This window comes from Pan troglodytes, chromosome 16, assembly GCF_028858775.2.
Source record: "Pan troglodytes isolate AG18354 chromosome 16, NHGRI_mPanTro3-v2.0_pri, whole genome shotgun sequence".
Taxonomy (NCBI): domain Eukaryota; kingdom Metazoa; phylum Chordata; class Mammalia; order Primates; family Hominidae; genus Pan; species Pan troglodytes.
In genome coordinates this window covers 59,258,650-59,275,433 of record NC_072414.2, presented here as the reverse complement: position 1 = coordinate 59,275,433, position 16,784 = coordinate 59,258,650, and the positions used below count along the sequence as shown (strand labels likewise).

The window sequence follows — 16,784 nt, the reverse complement described above, 5'->3', positions numbered from 1 at the left end:
GTCTGAAGAGACAAAGCGAATATCAGAACCAGATTCAGTTATGCCAGAGATTTTGGAATTATCAGACCAGAAATTTAAAATAACTCTGATTAATAGGCTAAGGGCACTAATGAAAAAAGTGGACAACATGCAAGACAAGATGGGTAATGTAAGCAGAGAGATTTAAACTTTAAGAAAGAATCAAGAGAAAATGCTAGAAATAAAAAGCATTGTTTTAAGAAGTGAAGAATGTCTTTGATAGGCTTATCAATATATTGAATATGGCCAATGAAACAAAATCAGTGATCTTGAAGAAATGTCAATATAAACTCCTCAAAGTGAAACGCAAAGATGAAAAGAGAATGAACAAAACAGTACAGAATATTCAGTTATAAACAGTGTGACATACTTATAGGAATACAAGAAAGAGAAGGGACAAAGGAACCAAAGAAATATTTGAGTAATAATGGCTGAGAATTTCCCAAAATTAACGACAGACACCAAGCTACAGATTCAGGAATTTCAGAGAACACTGACCAGAATAAATGCAAAAAACAAAACAAAACCCTACACCTATACATATCTTATTTAAACTATGAAAAACAAAAGACAGAGAAAATCTTGCAAGAAGCCAGGGAGAAAAAAAATTACCTTACCTATTGATAATAATTATATTGAACTTTTTTTTTCAGAAACTATGCAAGTAAGAAGACAATGAATTGAAATATTTAAAATGTGGAAAGAAAAAACCCACTAACCTGCAAAAATTATCCTTCAAAAATGAAGGAGAAATAAAGATGTTTTGAGACAAATAACAACTAAGAGAATTTGTTGCCTGAGATCTGTCTTGCAAGAACTATTAAAGGAAATTATTTGGAGGGAAGGAAAATTATATATGTTTGCTATGGGATATATGAGGCAAAAAGAAAACCCAGGAAACTCACCACCATGCTGTTCCTTGTGTCTCAAGGCCCTCAGCTGGTCTGCCTTCTTCTCTCCGTCTTTCAGAGTCTTTTAAAGTTTGTTTTAAATATAATGTCCAAAGTTTTTAGTTGTACTTAGCAGGAGGCATAAAAGACAGTATGTCACCACCTTCTCAGAAGTGAAAGTATCTTGGTGTATTTCTTAAATTCTTTTACTTCTATGGATGGTGTGTTTAGAAGTGAATTTAGATATTGATAATTGAATTGAGATATAATTTTGTACACTGCTTTTCTCCCCCTCAGCATATGCTTGAGAAATTTTCCATGTCAGTAAAATTTCTTCAATATCAGTTTTAATAGCTATATAACATACATATAGATGTGTTAAAATGAATTTAATAATTCTTTTACTGTTGATACTTAAGGTATATCCAAAGTTATTGCTATTAAATACAATGCTAAAATGAACATACTTATACAGACATTAATGTATATCTCTCTTTAGTTCCTAAGATAATTCTTAGAGCTACAATTACTAAATTTAAACATATTTATTTATTTGAAACAAGATCTCACTCTGTCACTCAGGCTGGAGTGCAGTGGCACAATCACGGCTCACTGCAGCCTCAATATCCTAGGCTTAGGTGATTCTCCTGCCTCAGCCTCCAGAGTAGCTGGGACTACAGGCACATGCCACCACACTCAGCAAATGAAAAAATTTTTTTTTGTAGAGACGGGGTTTCACTATGTTGCCCAGGCTGGTCTCAAACACCTGGACTCAAGTGAGCCTCCCATCTCAGCCTCCCAAAGTGCTGAGATTACAGGCATGAGCCACCACATTTGGCCAAAAATAATAATTTAAATTTTTTCATATATGTTGAAAAATTGCTTTTAAGAACTTCATGCTGTCTTCCAGTTCCAAAATGGCAGCATAGAAGCAAGCTGGCTTCATGCTCCCATAACAGAAAGCTAAAAACAAACATACATTACTGAGATTATTACCAGCAATAACCCAGAACCCAAAGATGAGGATGAGACAGTTCCCAGGTCATGGAGAAGGGAAAAAACTCCAAGCAGATGGAAAGGAAATCAGATTTCTATATCCGTGACTCCTCTCTCCACAATCTGCCTTGCACCAAGCACGTGAAAATATTTCTCCCAACTCATGGTTTCTTCACTAGAATTCTAAAGTGAGATCAAGGTTGACAACCAGCTTCCCTATCACCTTGGGTTCCTGACAAAAGACCTGTCCCTACCTCAACCCATGGAAAGTATCAGGAGTACTTGAAGGGACAAATATCCCTGAGGACAGTCAGAGACAAAGTAGGGAGGTGAGACAACCATCCCAACCCTAGATATTCTGCTCTGTAACTAGGCCAAAGGAGACACCAAATCAGAGTGGCAGTACCATGCTGTAGAAAGTATGTTCCACAGGTCCCCTTGGCACAAACCCTTGGCCAGCTGACCCACATTGCCAGAATATCCCTTTTGGGACCTCTTCCATTTGGGACAGGCAGCATTCTGATCCTTTATTAGATTTGACACAAATCCGGGCTTAAGTTGCCATCTAGTGCCAAAAAGGAGACAGCAACCTAGTGGGGGAAAAAAAGATATTCAAAAATTACAAAGAAAAAAGCAAGCATATCCATTAAAAACCAAAACAAGCCAGAGAGAGAAGACTGGAATAAATAACTAATCCTTTAATGCAAAGAAACAGACATACAGGCACATCAACAGCAAACAAGGAACCATGACTTCCCCAAAATGAACAAAGCAAGGAACCAGTGACTGACCTTAGTGAGATGTTGATATGCGAGCTCTCTGACAAAGAACAAAATAGCAATTATAAGGAAACTCAGTGATCACCAAGATAACACAGAAAATCAATTAAGAAATTTATCAAAGAAATTTAACAAAGAGATTGAAAAAAATAAAACCAAACAGAAATGTTGAAATACATTTGCTGAACTAAAAAATTCACTAGAGGCTCTCAACAGCAGAATGGATAAAGCAGAAGAAAGAATCAGTGAGCTTCAGGACAGGCTATTTGAGAACACACAGTCAGAGAAGAAAAATATAAAAAGGAATGAAGATCACCTACAAGATATAGAAAATTCTCTCAGAAGACCAAATCTAAAAATTATTGATGTTCAAGAGAGAGTTGAAGAAGAGTAAGGGGTAGAAAGCTTATTTAAAGAAACAATAACAGAAAACTTTTGAAAACTTTAGAAAGACAGAAATATCCAGGTACAGGAAGGGCAGAGAACACCAAATAGATTCAACCCAAATAAGACCATCCCAACATATACTAATCAAACTCTCAAAGGTCAAGGACAAAGAGAAGATCCTGAAAACAGCAAGAGAGAAGAAGCAAATAGCACATAAAGGAGCTCTAATTAATCTGGCAAACGACTTCTCAATGGAAACGATATAAGCCAAGAGAGAATGTGAAAACATTTTCAAAGTGCTGGAAGAAAAAAGCTGCCTTCGAAGAATACTGTATCCATCAGAGGTATCCTTCAAATATGCTAAGATAAAGTCTTTCCCAGACAGACAAAAGCTGAGTGAATTCACCACCACCAGACCCATGTTACATCAAATGCTAATGGGAGTTATTCAGTCTGAAAGAAAAAAGTCACTAATGTGCAAAGAGAAAACATTGGAAGGTAAAAAAACTCACTGGTAAAATTAAGTACATAAACAACCTCAGAATACACTAATACTCTGTGGTGTAACACCTACTCAAACTCAAGTATGAAGCCTATAATATAAATCTATTAAAAACAGTAATAGCTACAGCAACCTGTTAAAAGATAGGCAATATAAAACTATGTAAGGTGAGACCAAAAAAAGTCAAAATGTATGGGGAATGGACTTAAAGTGTAGAGTTTTTTAAAAGTCTTTTCTTTGTTTCTATTATTTTTTAGTGATCTAAGATAACATTATCTCTTTAAAATAACTTATTATATCTAGAAGATGTTTTTATAAGCTTCATGGGAACCACAATGCAAAAAACTATAATAGATACATTAGAAATAAAAAGCAATGGGCCGGGCATGGTGGCTCAGGCCAGGCATGGTGGCTCGTGCCTATAATCTCAGCACTTTGGGAGGCTGAGGCAGGCAAATCACTTGAGGTCAGGAGTTTGAGACCAGCCTGGCAACATGGTGAAACCCTGTCTCTACAAAAAATACAAAAATTAGCCAGGCATGGTGGCAGGCGCCTGTAATCCCAGCCACTCAGCAGGCTGAGGCAGGAGAATTGCCTGAACCTGGGAGGCAGAGGTTGCAGTGAGCCGAGATTGCAACACTGCACTCCAGCCTGGGCGACAGAGAGAGACCCTGTCTCCAAAAAATAAATAAATTAATTAAAAATAAATAAAAAAGCAATGAATTAAAACATACTACCAGAGAAAAATAATTTAACCACAATGAAAGACAGTAAGAAAGGAAGAGAGAATTTACAAAACAACCAGAAAACAAGCAATAAAAATGGTAAGAGTCTTTACTTAGCAATAATAAGACTGAATGTAAATGGATTTAGTTCTCCAATTAAAAAACACAGTGTGGCTGAATGGATAAAAGAAACAAGACCCAACTATATGCTGCCTGCAAGAAACCCACCTCAACTATAAAGACACAGACTGAAAGTAAAGACATGGAGTTGATATTCTATGCAACTGGAAACTCAAAAAGAGGAGTAATTATACATAGATAAAATAGACTACAAGTCAAAGACTGTAAAAAGAGTCAAAGAAGGTCATTATATCATTAAAGGAGTCAATTCAGCAAGTAGATAGAACAAGTGTAAGTGTCTATGCACGCAACATTGGAGCACCCAAGTATATAAGGCAAACATTGTAACAGAGCCAAAAGAGAGAGATAGATTGCAACACAATAATAGTAAGGGACTTTAGCACCCCACTTTCAGTAAGGGACAGATCATCCAGTCAGAAAATCAGCAATAACTTTCAGGTTAAACTACATACTAGACCAGACAGGTCTAACTGACATTTATTGGACATTTCACCCAACTGCTATAGAATACACATACTTTTTTATCAGCACATGGAACGTTCTCCAGAATAGAGAACATTCTTAGAAATCATATCTTAGGCCACAAAACACATCTCAACAAATTTTAAAAAGTAGAAACCATATTAAGTATTTTTTTCTAACTACAATGAGATAAAACTAGAAATCAATAACAAGAGGAACCTTGGAAACTACAGAAACACATGGAAACTAAACAATATGCTTCTGAATGACAGTCAATAAAGAAATTAAAAAGGAAATTTAAATTTCTTGAAACAAATGAAAATGGAAATACAACATACCAAAATTATGGGGCAGTGAAAAAGCAGTCCTAAGAGGAAAGTTTACAACAATAAATGCCTATATCAAAAAGTATAAAAACTTCAAATACACAACCTAATGATGCACCTCCAGGAATTAGAAAAGCAAGAACACACCAAACCCCAAATTAATAAAAGGTAAAAAATAATAAAGACTAGAGCAGAAATAAATGAAATTGAGACAAAAACATACAGAAGATCAACAAAATTAAAAGGTGGTTTTTTGAAAAGATAAAGACAATCAACAAACCTTTAGCTAGACTAAGAAAAAAAGAGATAAAACCCAAATAAATAAAATCAGAAACAAAAAAGGAGACATAACAATTGAGACCACAGAAATACAAAGAATTATTACAGACTATTATGAACAACTATATCCCAACAATTTGGAAAATCTAGAAGGAACAGATAAATTCCTGGACACTTACAACCTACCAAGATTGAACCATAAAGAAATAGAAAGCCTCAACAAACCAATAAGGAGTAAAGAGATCAAAGCCATGACAAAAAGTTTCCTATCTAAGAAAAACCAATGATTTGATGGCTTCACTGCTGATTTCTACCTATCAACCATTTAAAGAATAACTAACACCAATTCTACTCAAACTCTTCAAAAAAAATGAAGAGAAGGAAATTTCAAACTCATTGTATGAGGCCAGCATTATGCTGATACCAAAACCAGATGAGGATACAACAACAACAAAAAAGAAAACTATAGGCCAATACCACTCATAAATATAGATGCAAAAATCTTCAACGAAATCCTAGCAAACCAAATTCAACAATACATTTAAAAGATCATTCACCATAGGCTGGGCGTGGTGGCTCACACCTGTAATCTCAGCACTTTGGGAGGCCAAGCTGGGCGGATCACAATGTCAGGAGTTCGAGACCAGCCTGCCCAGCATGGTGAAACCCTGTCTCTACTAAAAATACAAAAAATTAGCCGGGCACGGTGGTGTGTGCCTGTAGTCCCAGCTACTTGGGAGGCTGAGGCAGGAGAATTGCTTGAATCCAGAAGGTGGAGGTTGCAGGGAGCCAAGATTGCACGACTGCACTCCAGCCTGGGCAACAGAGCGAGACTTCAAGTGAGATTCATCTCAGGGATACAAGGATGATTTAACACAGTCAAATCAATCAATGTGATACATCACTTTAACAGAATCAAGAACAAAAAACCATATGATCATTCCAATAGATGCTAAAAGGCATCTGATAAAATTCAGCATCCCTTGTCTTATTCTGTTTATGTTGCTATAAAGGAATGCCTGAAGCTGAGTAATTTTTTTAAAAACAGATTTATTTGGCTCATGGTTCTGCAGACTGTAAAAGAAACATAGTGCTAGCATCTGCTTCTGGTCAGGGCTTCAAGCTACTTCCATTCATGGTAGAAGGTAAGGGGAGCCAGGACATAGAGATCACATGGTGAGAGAAGCAGCAAGAGAGAGGAAGAGGTGCCTGTCTCTTTTCAACCAGTTCCCATGGAGACTAAGAGTAGAATTCACTCACTCCCATGAGAATGGCACCAATCCATTCATGAGAGATCCACCCCCACAACCCAAACACCTTCCATCAGGTTCCACCTCTAACATTGGGGATCAACTTTCAACATGGGACTTGGTGGAGCCATACAAACCACAGTATCCCTTCATGATAAAAAACCTTCAGCAAACTGGATATAGAAGGAACATACCTGAAAATAATAAATGCCATATATGACAAACCCATAGCCAACATCATACTAAACAGGGAGAAACTGGATGCCTTTCCTCTAGGATCTGGAATAAGACAAGGATGCCCACTTTCACAACGTTTATTCTGTATAATACTGGAAATCCTGGCCAGAGCAATTAGGCAAGAGAAAGAAATAAAGACATCCAAATTGGAAAGGAAGAAGTCAAATTAGCTTTGTTCATAGACAACATGATCTTATATTCAGAAAAACCTAAAGACACCACCAAAAACTGTTAGAACTGATTAATGAATTCAGCAAAGTATACCCACTATGGAAAACAGTATGGAGGTGCCTCAAAAAACTAAAAATAGAACTACCATAAGACCCAGCCATCCCACTACTGGGTATATATCCAAAAGAAAGGAAACCAGTATATTGAAGAGAGATTTCCAGTCCCATGTTTATTGCAACATTATACACAATGAACAAAACTTGGAATCAACCTAAGTGCCCAACAATGGATGAATGGATAAAGAAAATGTGGTATATATACACAATGGAATATTATTTAACCATAAAAAACAAAGGAATCCTGTCATTCACAGCAACATGGATGGAACTAGAGGTCATTATGTTGAGTGAAATAAGTCAAGTACAGAAAGACAAATATATCTCACGTTCTCACATGTGGGAGCTAAAAAAAAAAAGTGGATCTCATGAATATGGAGAGTAGATTGGCGGTTACCAGAGGCAAGGAGGAGAGGGACGAGGGGTGGTTGAAGAGAGGTTGATTAATGGGTTTAATATACAGTTAGAGAGAAGAAATAAAACCTAGGTTTTACAGATCAATAGGGTGACTATAGTTAACACTACTCTACTGTACATTTCAAAATAGCTAGAAGATAATTTGCATGTTTCTAGCTTAAAGAAAAAATAAGTATTTAAGGTAATGGAAAATCCAATTACCTTGATTTGATCTTTACACATTATAAGAAGGTATCAAATTATCCCATGTACCTTGAAAATATATACAACTATTATGTATCCATGAAATAATAAGCTGAATGAAGAAAACTTTGTGCTAATTTACACTTCCACCAGCAGGATAAAAGTATGCCCATTTTGCTGTACCTTCATTAGCACTGAGTATTATAGTGGTTTAATTTGTTTTCCTTATTTTTAAAGAAAAAATAGTAATATATTGTTTGATTTGCATTTCTCTGGTTTATCTGTAAGATGAGACATTTTTGTTTCATTTGTGTTTCATCAGTTACCAGTGGCATTAAACACTTTCCACATGCTTACTGGTTACTTGCATTTCCATCTCTGTGAGTGGTCTGTTGATGCCCTTCTGTCTATATCAAGTGTTGGTTTTTTTTTTTTTTTAGCAAGTGTACTTTGTATTTAAGAATCTTAGCAATTTTTGTGTCATATCTGTTGCAAATGTTTTTTCAGTTTGTTGTTATGTTTTATAATTCTGTTTTAAAAGTTTGTTTTTTTGTTTTAAAAAGTTTCAAACCCAAAGAAAAATGGAAAGAACAGTGAGCATGCGAATGCCCCTCACATAGATTACCACGTGTTAACATCTTGTTATGCATGCTTTCTCCCTCTCTCCTCTCTCCTCTCTCTCTGTGACTAGAATGTAGTCATATCGTATATAACTGCTCTGGAACAGCCCGGAATAGATAGGATCCATGGTGTTTCAATAATTGAATGACAATGCACCTTCTAATCTACACTCACCATTGAACAAAAAACCTCTTCCCCTCACTTTTTCTCACTATTACTTGCTTTGTTCTTGTTTCTTTTCTTTTCTTTTCCTAAATAGTAGCACAACAGAGCGAACATAAAATGAAGATTTCTGTGCAGTTCTGATAGTGCTGGTACAGATGCCAGTCACCCTCCCAGTGTCAATAAGCAAAGCATGGTCATTAAGAACAGTGTGAGCAGGTATCACAAGCAATAAAATTTGTGAAAGCCAGCAATGGTAAGAGGAGGAACTATCCTTTGACATAAAAGAAAAATCATTGCCAAAGTGTGGATAACAGTGGAACCTATTTTGAAAACAATACAAAAGCACTTTGAGCTCTTTTGACAACGTCCTTATCATTGTTTTAAGATTACTGCCAGGAGAATCTTGCATTTGCTGGCATTCGTTATCACCACTTTGTGTACCTACTGGTTTGTCTCTACCAGACAAAACGACCAGATTTTCCCTTAAGCAATGCTGGCTAAAAAGGAAAACTATCTTTTGTGACAATTAGGCTTTCTGATTTTCAGGCAGTTATGGAGCAAAAGAGTGCTAGGTTGTAGATATCTGATTAGGACTTGAGCCTCATCAGTGATTATGCATGTGATCTAGGACTGGTTTACATAACCTCTCTGAGCCTCAGCTTCCTCATCTTTAAAAGGAAAGAGTAAACATTTACCTCGTAAGTTTAAAGAAAGTCCTTTGCAAACTGTCAAGGGTGTTATGAAAATATTAATGATGATGATGAAGATCTTGATAAGGATGACAATGAAAATGATCATTATTGCATATCTGTTCTAAAATCTTTTTTAAAGGTGTGTCCAGGGATAGTATTCATTTGGAATTAACTCTATTTCCTGGGTTTCCATAGATAAAGTGAAGCCCCATATCTAAACAATGTTGATTCTCAGTTACTCATAGGAACTGTGCTCTGCTGTCAAAGGAACAAACAGAGATCTGCAGTCATTATATGCCTCCCCTCTCAGAAGGAGTTGCTGCCCTGGGACTTTTGGCCTCTGATACTCAATCAGCCTCACAGTTTGAGCAGGCATTGGCAGTTCCTGCTAGCCTGACTGCCGGGTTCCAGTCCTGGCTCAATCCCAGTGCAAGAGGCACTCCAATCGTTCATAGCAACCGGGTAGTAGAATTTCCAGGACCAAGCTCTCAATCAAACAGAGAAAGGCCCTCTACATGTCCAAAAATATATTGGTTCCAGGCAGTCATGCTCATCCCAGAGATTCCAAGGACAAATCATCTGCATTAGAAATACCAAGAATGTTTGCTAAAATGCAGATGCTAGGATGCCCCCCTGAGAGCCAGTGAAAGAAAACTGCAAATAAAAGTTTGAGAACCATCACTCTAGACCTGTTGTCTCTCAAATAGAGTACCCACATCCCAGATGACACATAAGATGATGCCATTGGTCATGTGAGGAAAGTATAAGAACTTCTGTTTATACTAAAAAAGAAATAAATAAGAAATTACTCTGTACTATCATTCAATATTCAGCCTGTCACTCGATCCCTCATGTGGTAACGTCCCTTGCAGCTTTGGAGGCAACCTGAGAGTGGAGGCTCCAAACCACAAAACAGTGGAACAGCACTGGTGCGTCTGCTTTCAGCGCATTAGAATGGACTGCAGTTTACTCATGCAGTGGGTTTATGAATTGTGTCATTTAATTTCAAGTGTGCTAAGACTGAAAAAACGTACGTGTCTTAAGGCTTTCTGCAAAAAGCACACTGTATTTTCAAGATAATAAGCATCCATGAACAAGAAAATGAGAGTTGACATTTTTACTCTTAGCATGAGCTTTTTTTTCACCCATATTAGAAAGTAAAAATGATGATGATCCAATCCAACTTAAGAAAAGTCAGCCAAAAAAAATCCCAAAACTTAAAAATTATCTAGAAGACTAACTGAAATTATGGACTTATACCTATCGTCAATGCTGAACCTCACCTAAGTATAGAGTATGATGTCTTTTTTATTTATTTATTTTTTTAGACAGAGTCTTGCTCTGTCACCCAAGCTGGAGTGCAGTGGCACAATCTCGGCTCACTGCAAGCTCTGCCTCCCGGGTTCACGCCATTCTCCTGCCTCAGCCTCCTGAGTAGCTGGGACTACAGGCGTCTGCCACCACGCCTGGCTAATTTTTTTTGTATTTTTAGTAGAGACGGGGTTTCACTGTGTTACCCAGGATGGTCTCGATCTCCTGACCTCGTGATCCGCCCGCCTTGGCCTCCCAAAATGCTGGGATTACAGGTGTGAGTCACCGCACCCAGCCGAGTATGATGTCTTGAGATATTAATTACAGCCAGTATAAAGCCATCATAATTAACAAGATTAAGCAACCAGAACATTATAGTTAATGAACACTGTTAGCAAGAACTAAAAGGTTTGTGCTATTCATACAATTTAAAAAAATTTTTGAAATACTTATTTCATCTTTATCTTACTAAAAATTTATATGTTGGTACATTTTATAATGTATTCACTATATATAATAAAAATATATAATTTATAAATAATTATACACATATTATGAATATATGCCCAAATCCTTTGACCAATGGCTATGTCAATAAAAGGCCAGGTCCTGCTTCTGTCCCAATTCAAAACTTAGGGAAAGTTAAGTCTCCTCTTTGACCCCCTGATCAAGATTGTGATTAAGCAGCCCACTCTTCAGTGAGTTGTGCCATTGGTAAATGAAAAACACCTTCCTACTTGGATATTCTAAGGACTTTGTTAAGGAACCTTAGAAGAAAAATGCAATGAATTGTCCCATCTCCTCCTTCTAGGCATGAGAACTTGAAGAAATTCTGGGCTCTGTAACCTGCTTTGGATATAATCTCCTAGCAGTCCATGCCAGACTCTGAAGCCAAGTCTATTCATGACAGCGTCTTGGGGCAAGTGCAGAACCAGGTATGATTGGGAGCAGAGAAAATGTCAGTCACGGGCCATAGTCTCCCATCTCTGGGATTCTCATGTTTCTATATATTCCCATCTACTGAGTCACACGCTGTGACTTTCATTTTGACTCTCAGGACCTGCTTGTTTACTTTGAAGACCCAGTTTGGACTTTTCTCCAGTTTTTTTGTTTAACCTTGTCCCATCTCATTTCATTTCTGATGGCATGCCACTTTAGCCCTACACATTCACAGCTAGGACTGAGAGATGCTCATGCCACTCCTCCAGGTTTATAGGGCCCATACAAACTTGACAGGCTCCCCATCTTCCTGGTAAGAAGGCCAATGATTATACTACTGTACTGAATAGGAAAGATATGATCCAAGTACCACTTCTGGGAACTAACTCCGTGCCCCAGTCAATGTCTTCCTTCACTCTTCCAGACCTTAGTAAGGAGCAAAGGCACTCCTTGGCAAAAGAGAACTGTGTAAGAAAAGATTTCTGCCAGATACTTTCTGTTTTGTTCTCTGTAGCTGCAATTGCTACCTAGGTAGCTCTTTTCAGCTATCATAACCTGAAAATCTACAGTCCAGACTCCTGGTTCTCTGTCAAGATGAAAGGATAAAGAGGAAGACAGAGACAGTAGAACTTGAGTATTGGATTCTTTCATTAGAATTGGTGACAGCTCTTCTCCTGTTTGCTTTTCCCCACCCCTTCCATTCTGAGGCTTTCTTACTTGCTGCTTGTATGCTTGATCCTTTGATGACACACCTTCTCTATCTGCTATAGGCCTCTTGGCTGCCAACTATATAGGCACTGAACTTTGCCTTGGTAGGCTCTCTTGTATATATATATATATACATATGGTAGGGGAGGGAGAGAGAAAGGGAGAGAAGGAGGAGGGAGAGAGAGAGAGAGCGAGTGAGCTAACATAGCTGGATCATGAAGATAAATAGAGGAGTACAGTGGTATTTGGCCTCCTAGATGGCCCCCAATGATCCCCACCCCCTGGTATTCATGCCCTTGTATAATCCCTTCTCTTTGAATGTGGGCTAAACCTACTGGCTCACTTCTAACAACAGAACAGAGTAGATGTGATACCAGTTCTGAGATTAGGTTACAAAATGACTGTGGCTTCCATCTAGGGCACTCTTTTCCACTCTCTGGATCTCTTTTGGGTCACCAGCTGCCATGCTGTAGAAATACTCAGGCAGCTTAAGAGAGACCCACATAGTGAGGAACAAAGGCCTGCCAGTAACTATATGAGTGAGCTTGGAAGCAGATCTTTCCCTGTCCTTCCACCCATTGTCAAGTTTTCAGATGAGATTGCCCCAGCCAATACTTATATTGCAGCCTGTGAGAGACCCTGAGGCAGATGCACTTAGCTCACCTGTGCCCAGATTCCTGACTCATAAAAACTGTAAGTATTTGTTGTTCTAAACTACTACATGAGTGATTTCTTATACAATAGATAACTAAAACAAGTGCCTTGCAGGCAGTAGGGATGAAACTGTGTTGAATACAAAGATGACAGATGTTTATGTCTGCAAGGAGGTCCAGGTAACAATAGGGAGACCAGGAAAGGGCTGCCTCTACCAAAGGATGATGGATGCCTGTGGCACTGCCTTCATGTAGGGAAAGGGAGACAGGTCCAATGTACACCCAAAGCTCTGCTCCCTAGTACTGACTTGGCTATGTCTACAGCTTTCCTTGACTTCTTGTGCACTGTTTATGAAACTTTACTTCACTGCCTAATATTTTTCATTTATGCTGGGTGCATATATAAAACACAAATAAGGGCTACAGGATTTTTAAGTTTAGTACAAAAGCTTAATCTACACTCATTCAAATTCAGGAGGCCTGTGTGTAAAAAGTCCAAATATAAGGCAAGGTCACTTATTTTTAACTCAATTCTAATTTTAATAAATCATCTCTTAGGATGCACATAATAGATATTTCAAGCAAGTTTTATTTTTGTTTTGTTTACCCTGGATACCAAAATTATCTGTATAATCAAGCACATAAGACATTCTAAAAACCATAAAGTACCAGGTGATCTAAATAGTGTGAAAACTGATTTGCATTAAAATGTTTCCTTTAAAAGTTAAATTTTAGATACCTTTCGCTATAAAATAACAATAACAAAGAGTAACAGCAAAGCCCAGGACATTGAAATAATTATTATGGTGTTAAGCATTAGAACTCAATAGAAATAATCTATAATCACTTCATTGAAGTCCAAATTCTACCATTAACTTATTTTTTTTAAATCTGCATAAACTTGAGGGGTACAAGTACAATTCTGTTCCATGTATATACTGTTGATGGTATAGTCTTGGTTTTAATGTATCCCTCACCTGAACAATGTTCACTGTACTTGATCTACCATTAACTTCTTATGCAAAATCTCTACTAGAATTAATAGAAAGGATGTTAAGAAAGCCAAGAAAATGTTGCCTATATTTTATAGTCATCTCACTTGAGTGAGAAAAGTTATTTCACAATTTTATTTACTTTGGGCTCTAAATGGCTATTTTACTTACCATTTGGAAGCCTGGGGAGTATATAAGCTCTCATCATTAACAGAAGTCGTTAATACATTCTGGTTTACAACATTTAAATACTTCTCGATGTGAATCTGTTACAGAAATGTCAAAGTTTAGGCAATTATTGTGGACTTAAGATACTCAGCTAATTTACTTCATTAGGTTAATACTCTGAATCCTGTAATTAAGCCAAAACCACAACATGCTATGTATTATTACGTGCCTAAGGTATCCTTAGGCATCTCAAGGCCAAATTACTTCAACCATCCCAGCATAATAAACTGAGACTCAAAGCTTGAGTGACCTGTGGTACACTTTTTTTTTTTTTTAGATAGGGTCTTGCTCTGTTGCCCAGACTGAAGGGCAGTGGAGTGATGTCTCACTGCAGCCTCAGCCTCCAAGGCTTAAGCAATCCTTCCACCTCAGCCTCCTGAGCAGCTGGGACCACAGGCACATGCCACCACGCCTGGCTAATTTTTTTATTTTTTGTAAAAAGACAGGGTTTCCCTATATTGCCCAGCCTGTATGGCACTCTTTACAAATAAAATTGTGCACAATAGTCAATGCATTTTTAGCCAGGTAAATCTACTAGGCAATACAGACATTGAGTAATGTCTTTTTTTTTTACAGGGACTTCAAGCAAGCATCCAAAGAAAGCATTTGGTCTTTAGGAAACATTATTTAAATGAGCCAACCCAAAGACTCCAGCTGGGTCCGTCCCTCTCACCATCAGGTAATATGACAATGATGTGCTACAAAATATACCACATTTCTCACAGCCTTGGGAGCTGAGAGATGAAGCAGATAACATAGTAGATTAAAAGTCTGAATCAAGAGCAGAGACATTGAAAATAAGAGGTATAGAAGGTGGAGATTGATGGAAGATGGACCCCATTAGCTTGTTTCATAAATGAATATTATCCTGGTCCAAAGACTGGATTCTCCCCGACCTTAGATCTGTTTGTAATGATGAAGTTCCTATTTACTTTATTTCTCTGGCCCAATATTGGTATATTTCTTTAGTTTTACCCATTTGATTATAACGTTACAAAAACGAATAGCTCAAAATATTTAGGCTATTAGGGGAAAGTCAACTCTTATTTTTTATATACTTTTTTTTTTTGAGACAGAGTCTCACTCTGTAGCCCAGGCTGAAATGCAGTGGGGAAATCAAGGCTTACTGCAGCCTCAACTTCCTGGGCTCAAGCAATCCTCCCACCTCAGCCTCTTGAGTAGCTGGGACTACAGGCGTGTGCCACCATGCCTGGCTAATTTTTAAAAAAATTTTTGTAGAGACAGGGTTTCGCCATGTTGCCCAGGCTGATCTCAAACTCCTGGGCTCAAGTGACCTGCCTGCCTTGGCCTCCCAAAGTGCTTGGATTACAGGCCTGCACTACTGTGCCCAGCCAACTCTTCTGTTTTAGAATCTCAGTAAATTCCAGAAAATCTGCAATATATTGGTCAGGCATATTGTTGGATTGACAGTAATTATTTTTCATCGCTTCTTGGCCTTTTGGCTAAGATCAAGTAATAATAATTATTTTTCATACTCCAAGTTATTTTTATAAAACCACATTTTAGGAGTTGCCACTGCATAATCTTACATTTAACCTACTGAAATTCTTTGTGAAATATGACAGAATATAAATCAATCAGTTAATAATTATGAGAACAAATAACAAAACAAGAATGCTGACGACCGCCCTAAATTCAGCTTTGTTACAGAATTATGCAGGACTCTATGAGAACTGCAATTCCTTTCTTCTAGAGGATGCTTTGTCTCCTTCCAGTATTTTATTTAATATCTAAAGCTCTACTTACTCTTAACCCCACTTCAGTCCTTTTGATTGCTGTTTCAAGACTCTGAATGTCTAGAGTCTCTCCTTTTTCCTCAGGTGAGAATTTTGTTAATTTCTCCTTTAACTGATAAAGGTCTTCATGGATCTATAGGTATAAAAAATGAAAAATATTGAAATAATCCACACATAGTCCACCTATAGCAGTTATTTATCTTAAAGGTTTGCAATGTACTTGAATTGGTAGAGACACAAAGCTGATTTTATGGTATTCATTGAAAAGGACCACTTTTACGGTTGTAAGGCATTCTTTTTTTTTTTTTTTTGAGATGGAATTTCACTCTTGCTCAGGCCGTAATGCAATGGTGTGATCTAGGCTCACTGCAACCTCCGCCTCCCAGGTTCAAGCGATTCTCCTGCCTCAGCCTCCTGAGTAGCTGGGATTACAGGTGCGTGCCACCACACCTGGCTAATTTTTGTATTTTTAGTAGAGACGGGCTTTCACCATGTTGGTCAGGCTGGTCTCAAACTACTGTCCTCATGATCTGCCCACCTCGGCCTCCCAAAGTGCTGGGATTACAGGCATGAGCCACCATGCCTGGCCTGGTTCTAAGGCATTCTTTATTGAGAATGCTGTATTATTGTCTCTCAGATTGTGAAAAATTATGCTTTCATATTATTTGTTTTTCCTTCTCCCATGATAAATAGATTTAAGATAACACTGCAACTCAAATAGTTTCTACTTTCTTAAGTGGTAAGAGTTCAGTCAGAGATGATAAGAGGTTTGTGCCAGACTCCAATTTCTACAGATTGGTTAAGAGGAAAGAAAACAAAAAACTTCCAGCAAAGAAGTT

At 37.7% G+C, this 16,784-nt stretch overlaps 1 protein-coding gene across 50 annotated transcripts in view; it reads right to left on the bottom strand.

Moving 5' to 3' along the window:
• The window catches only part of IQCH (IQ motif containing H), a 245,590-nt gene that overhangs the window by 223,010 nt on the left and 5,796 nt on the right, over nucleotides 1-16,784 (bottom strand). For all 50 annotated transcript variants that reach the window (XR_008539624.2, XR_008539627.2, XR_008539626.2 and 47 more), the window contains exons 2-3: nucleotides 15,956-16,078; nucleotides 14,132-14,226 (exon numbers count right to left, since the gene is read on the bottom strand). Coding sequence is in view for 45 of the 50 variants with exons in the window: in XM_054667716.1 (XP_054523691.1) it covers nucleotides 14,132-14,226; nucleotides 15,956-16,078 (218 nt within the window). In the remaining 5 variants the exon portion in view is untranslated. The remainder of the gene's footprint in view (nucleotides 1-14,131; nucleotides 14,227-15,955; nucleotides 16,079-16,784) is intronic.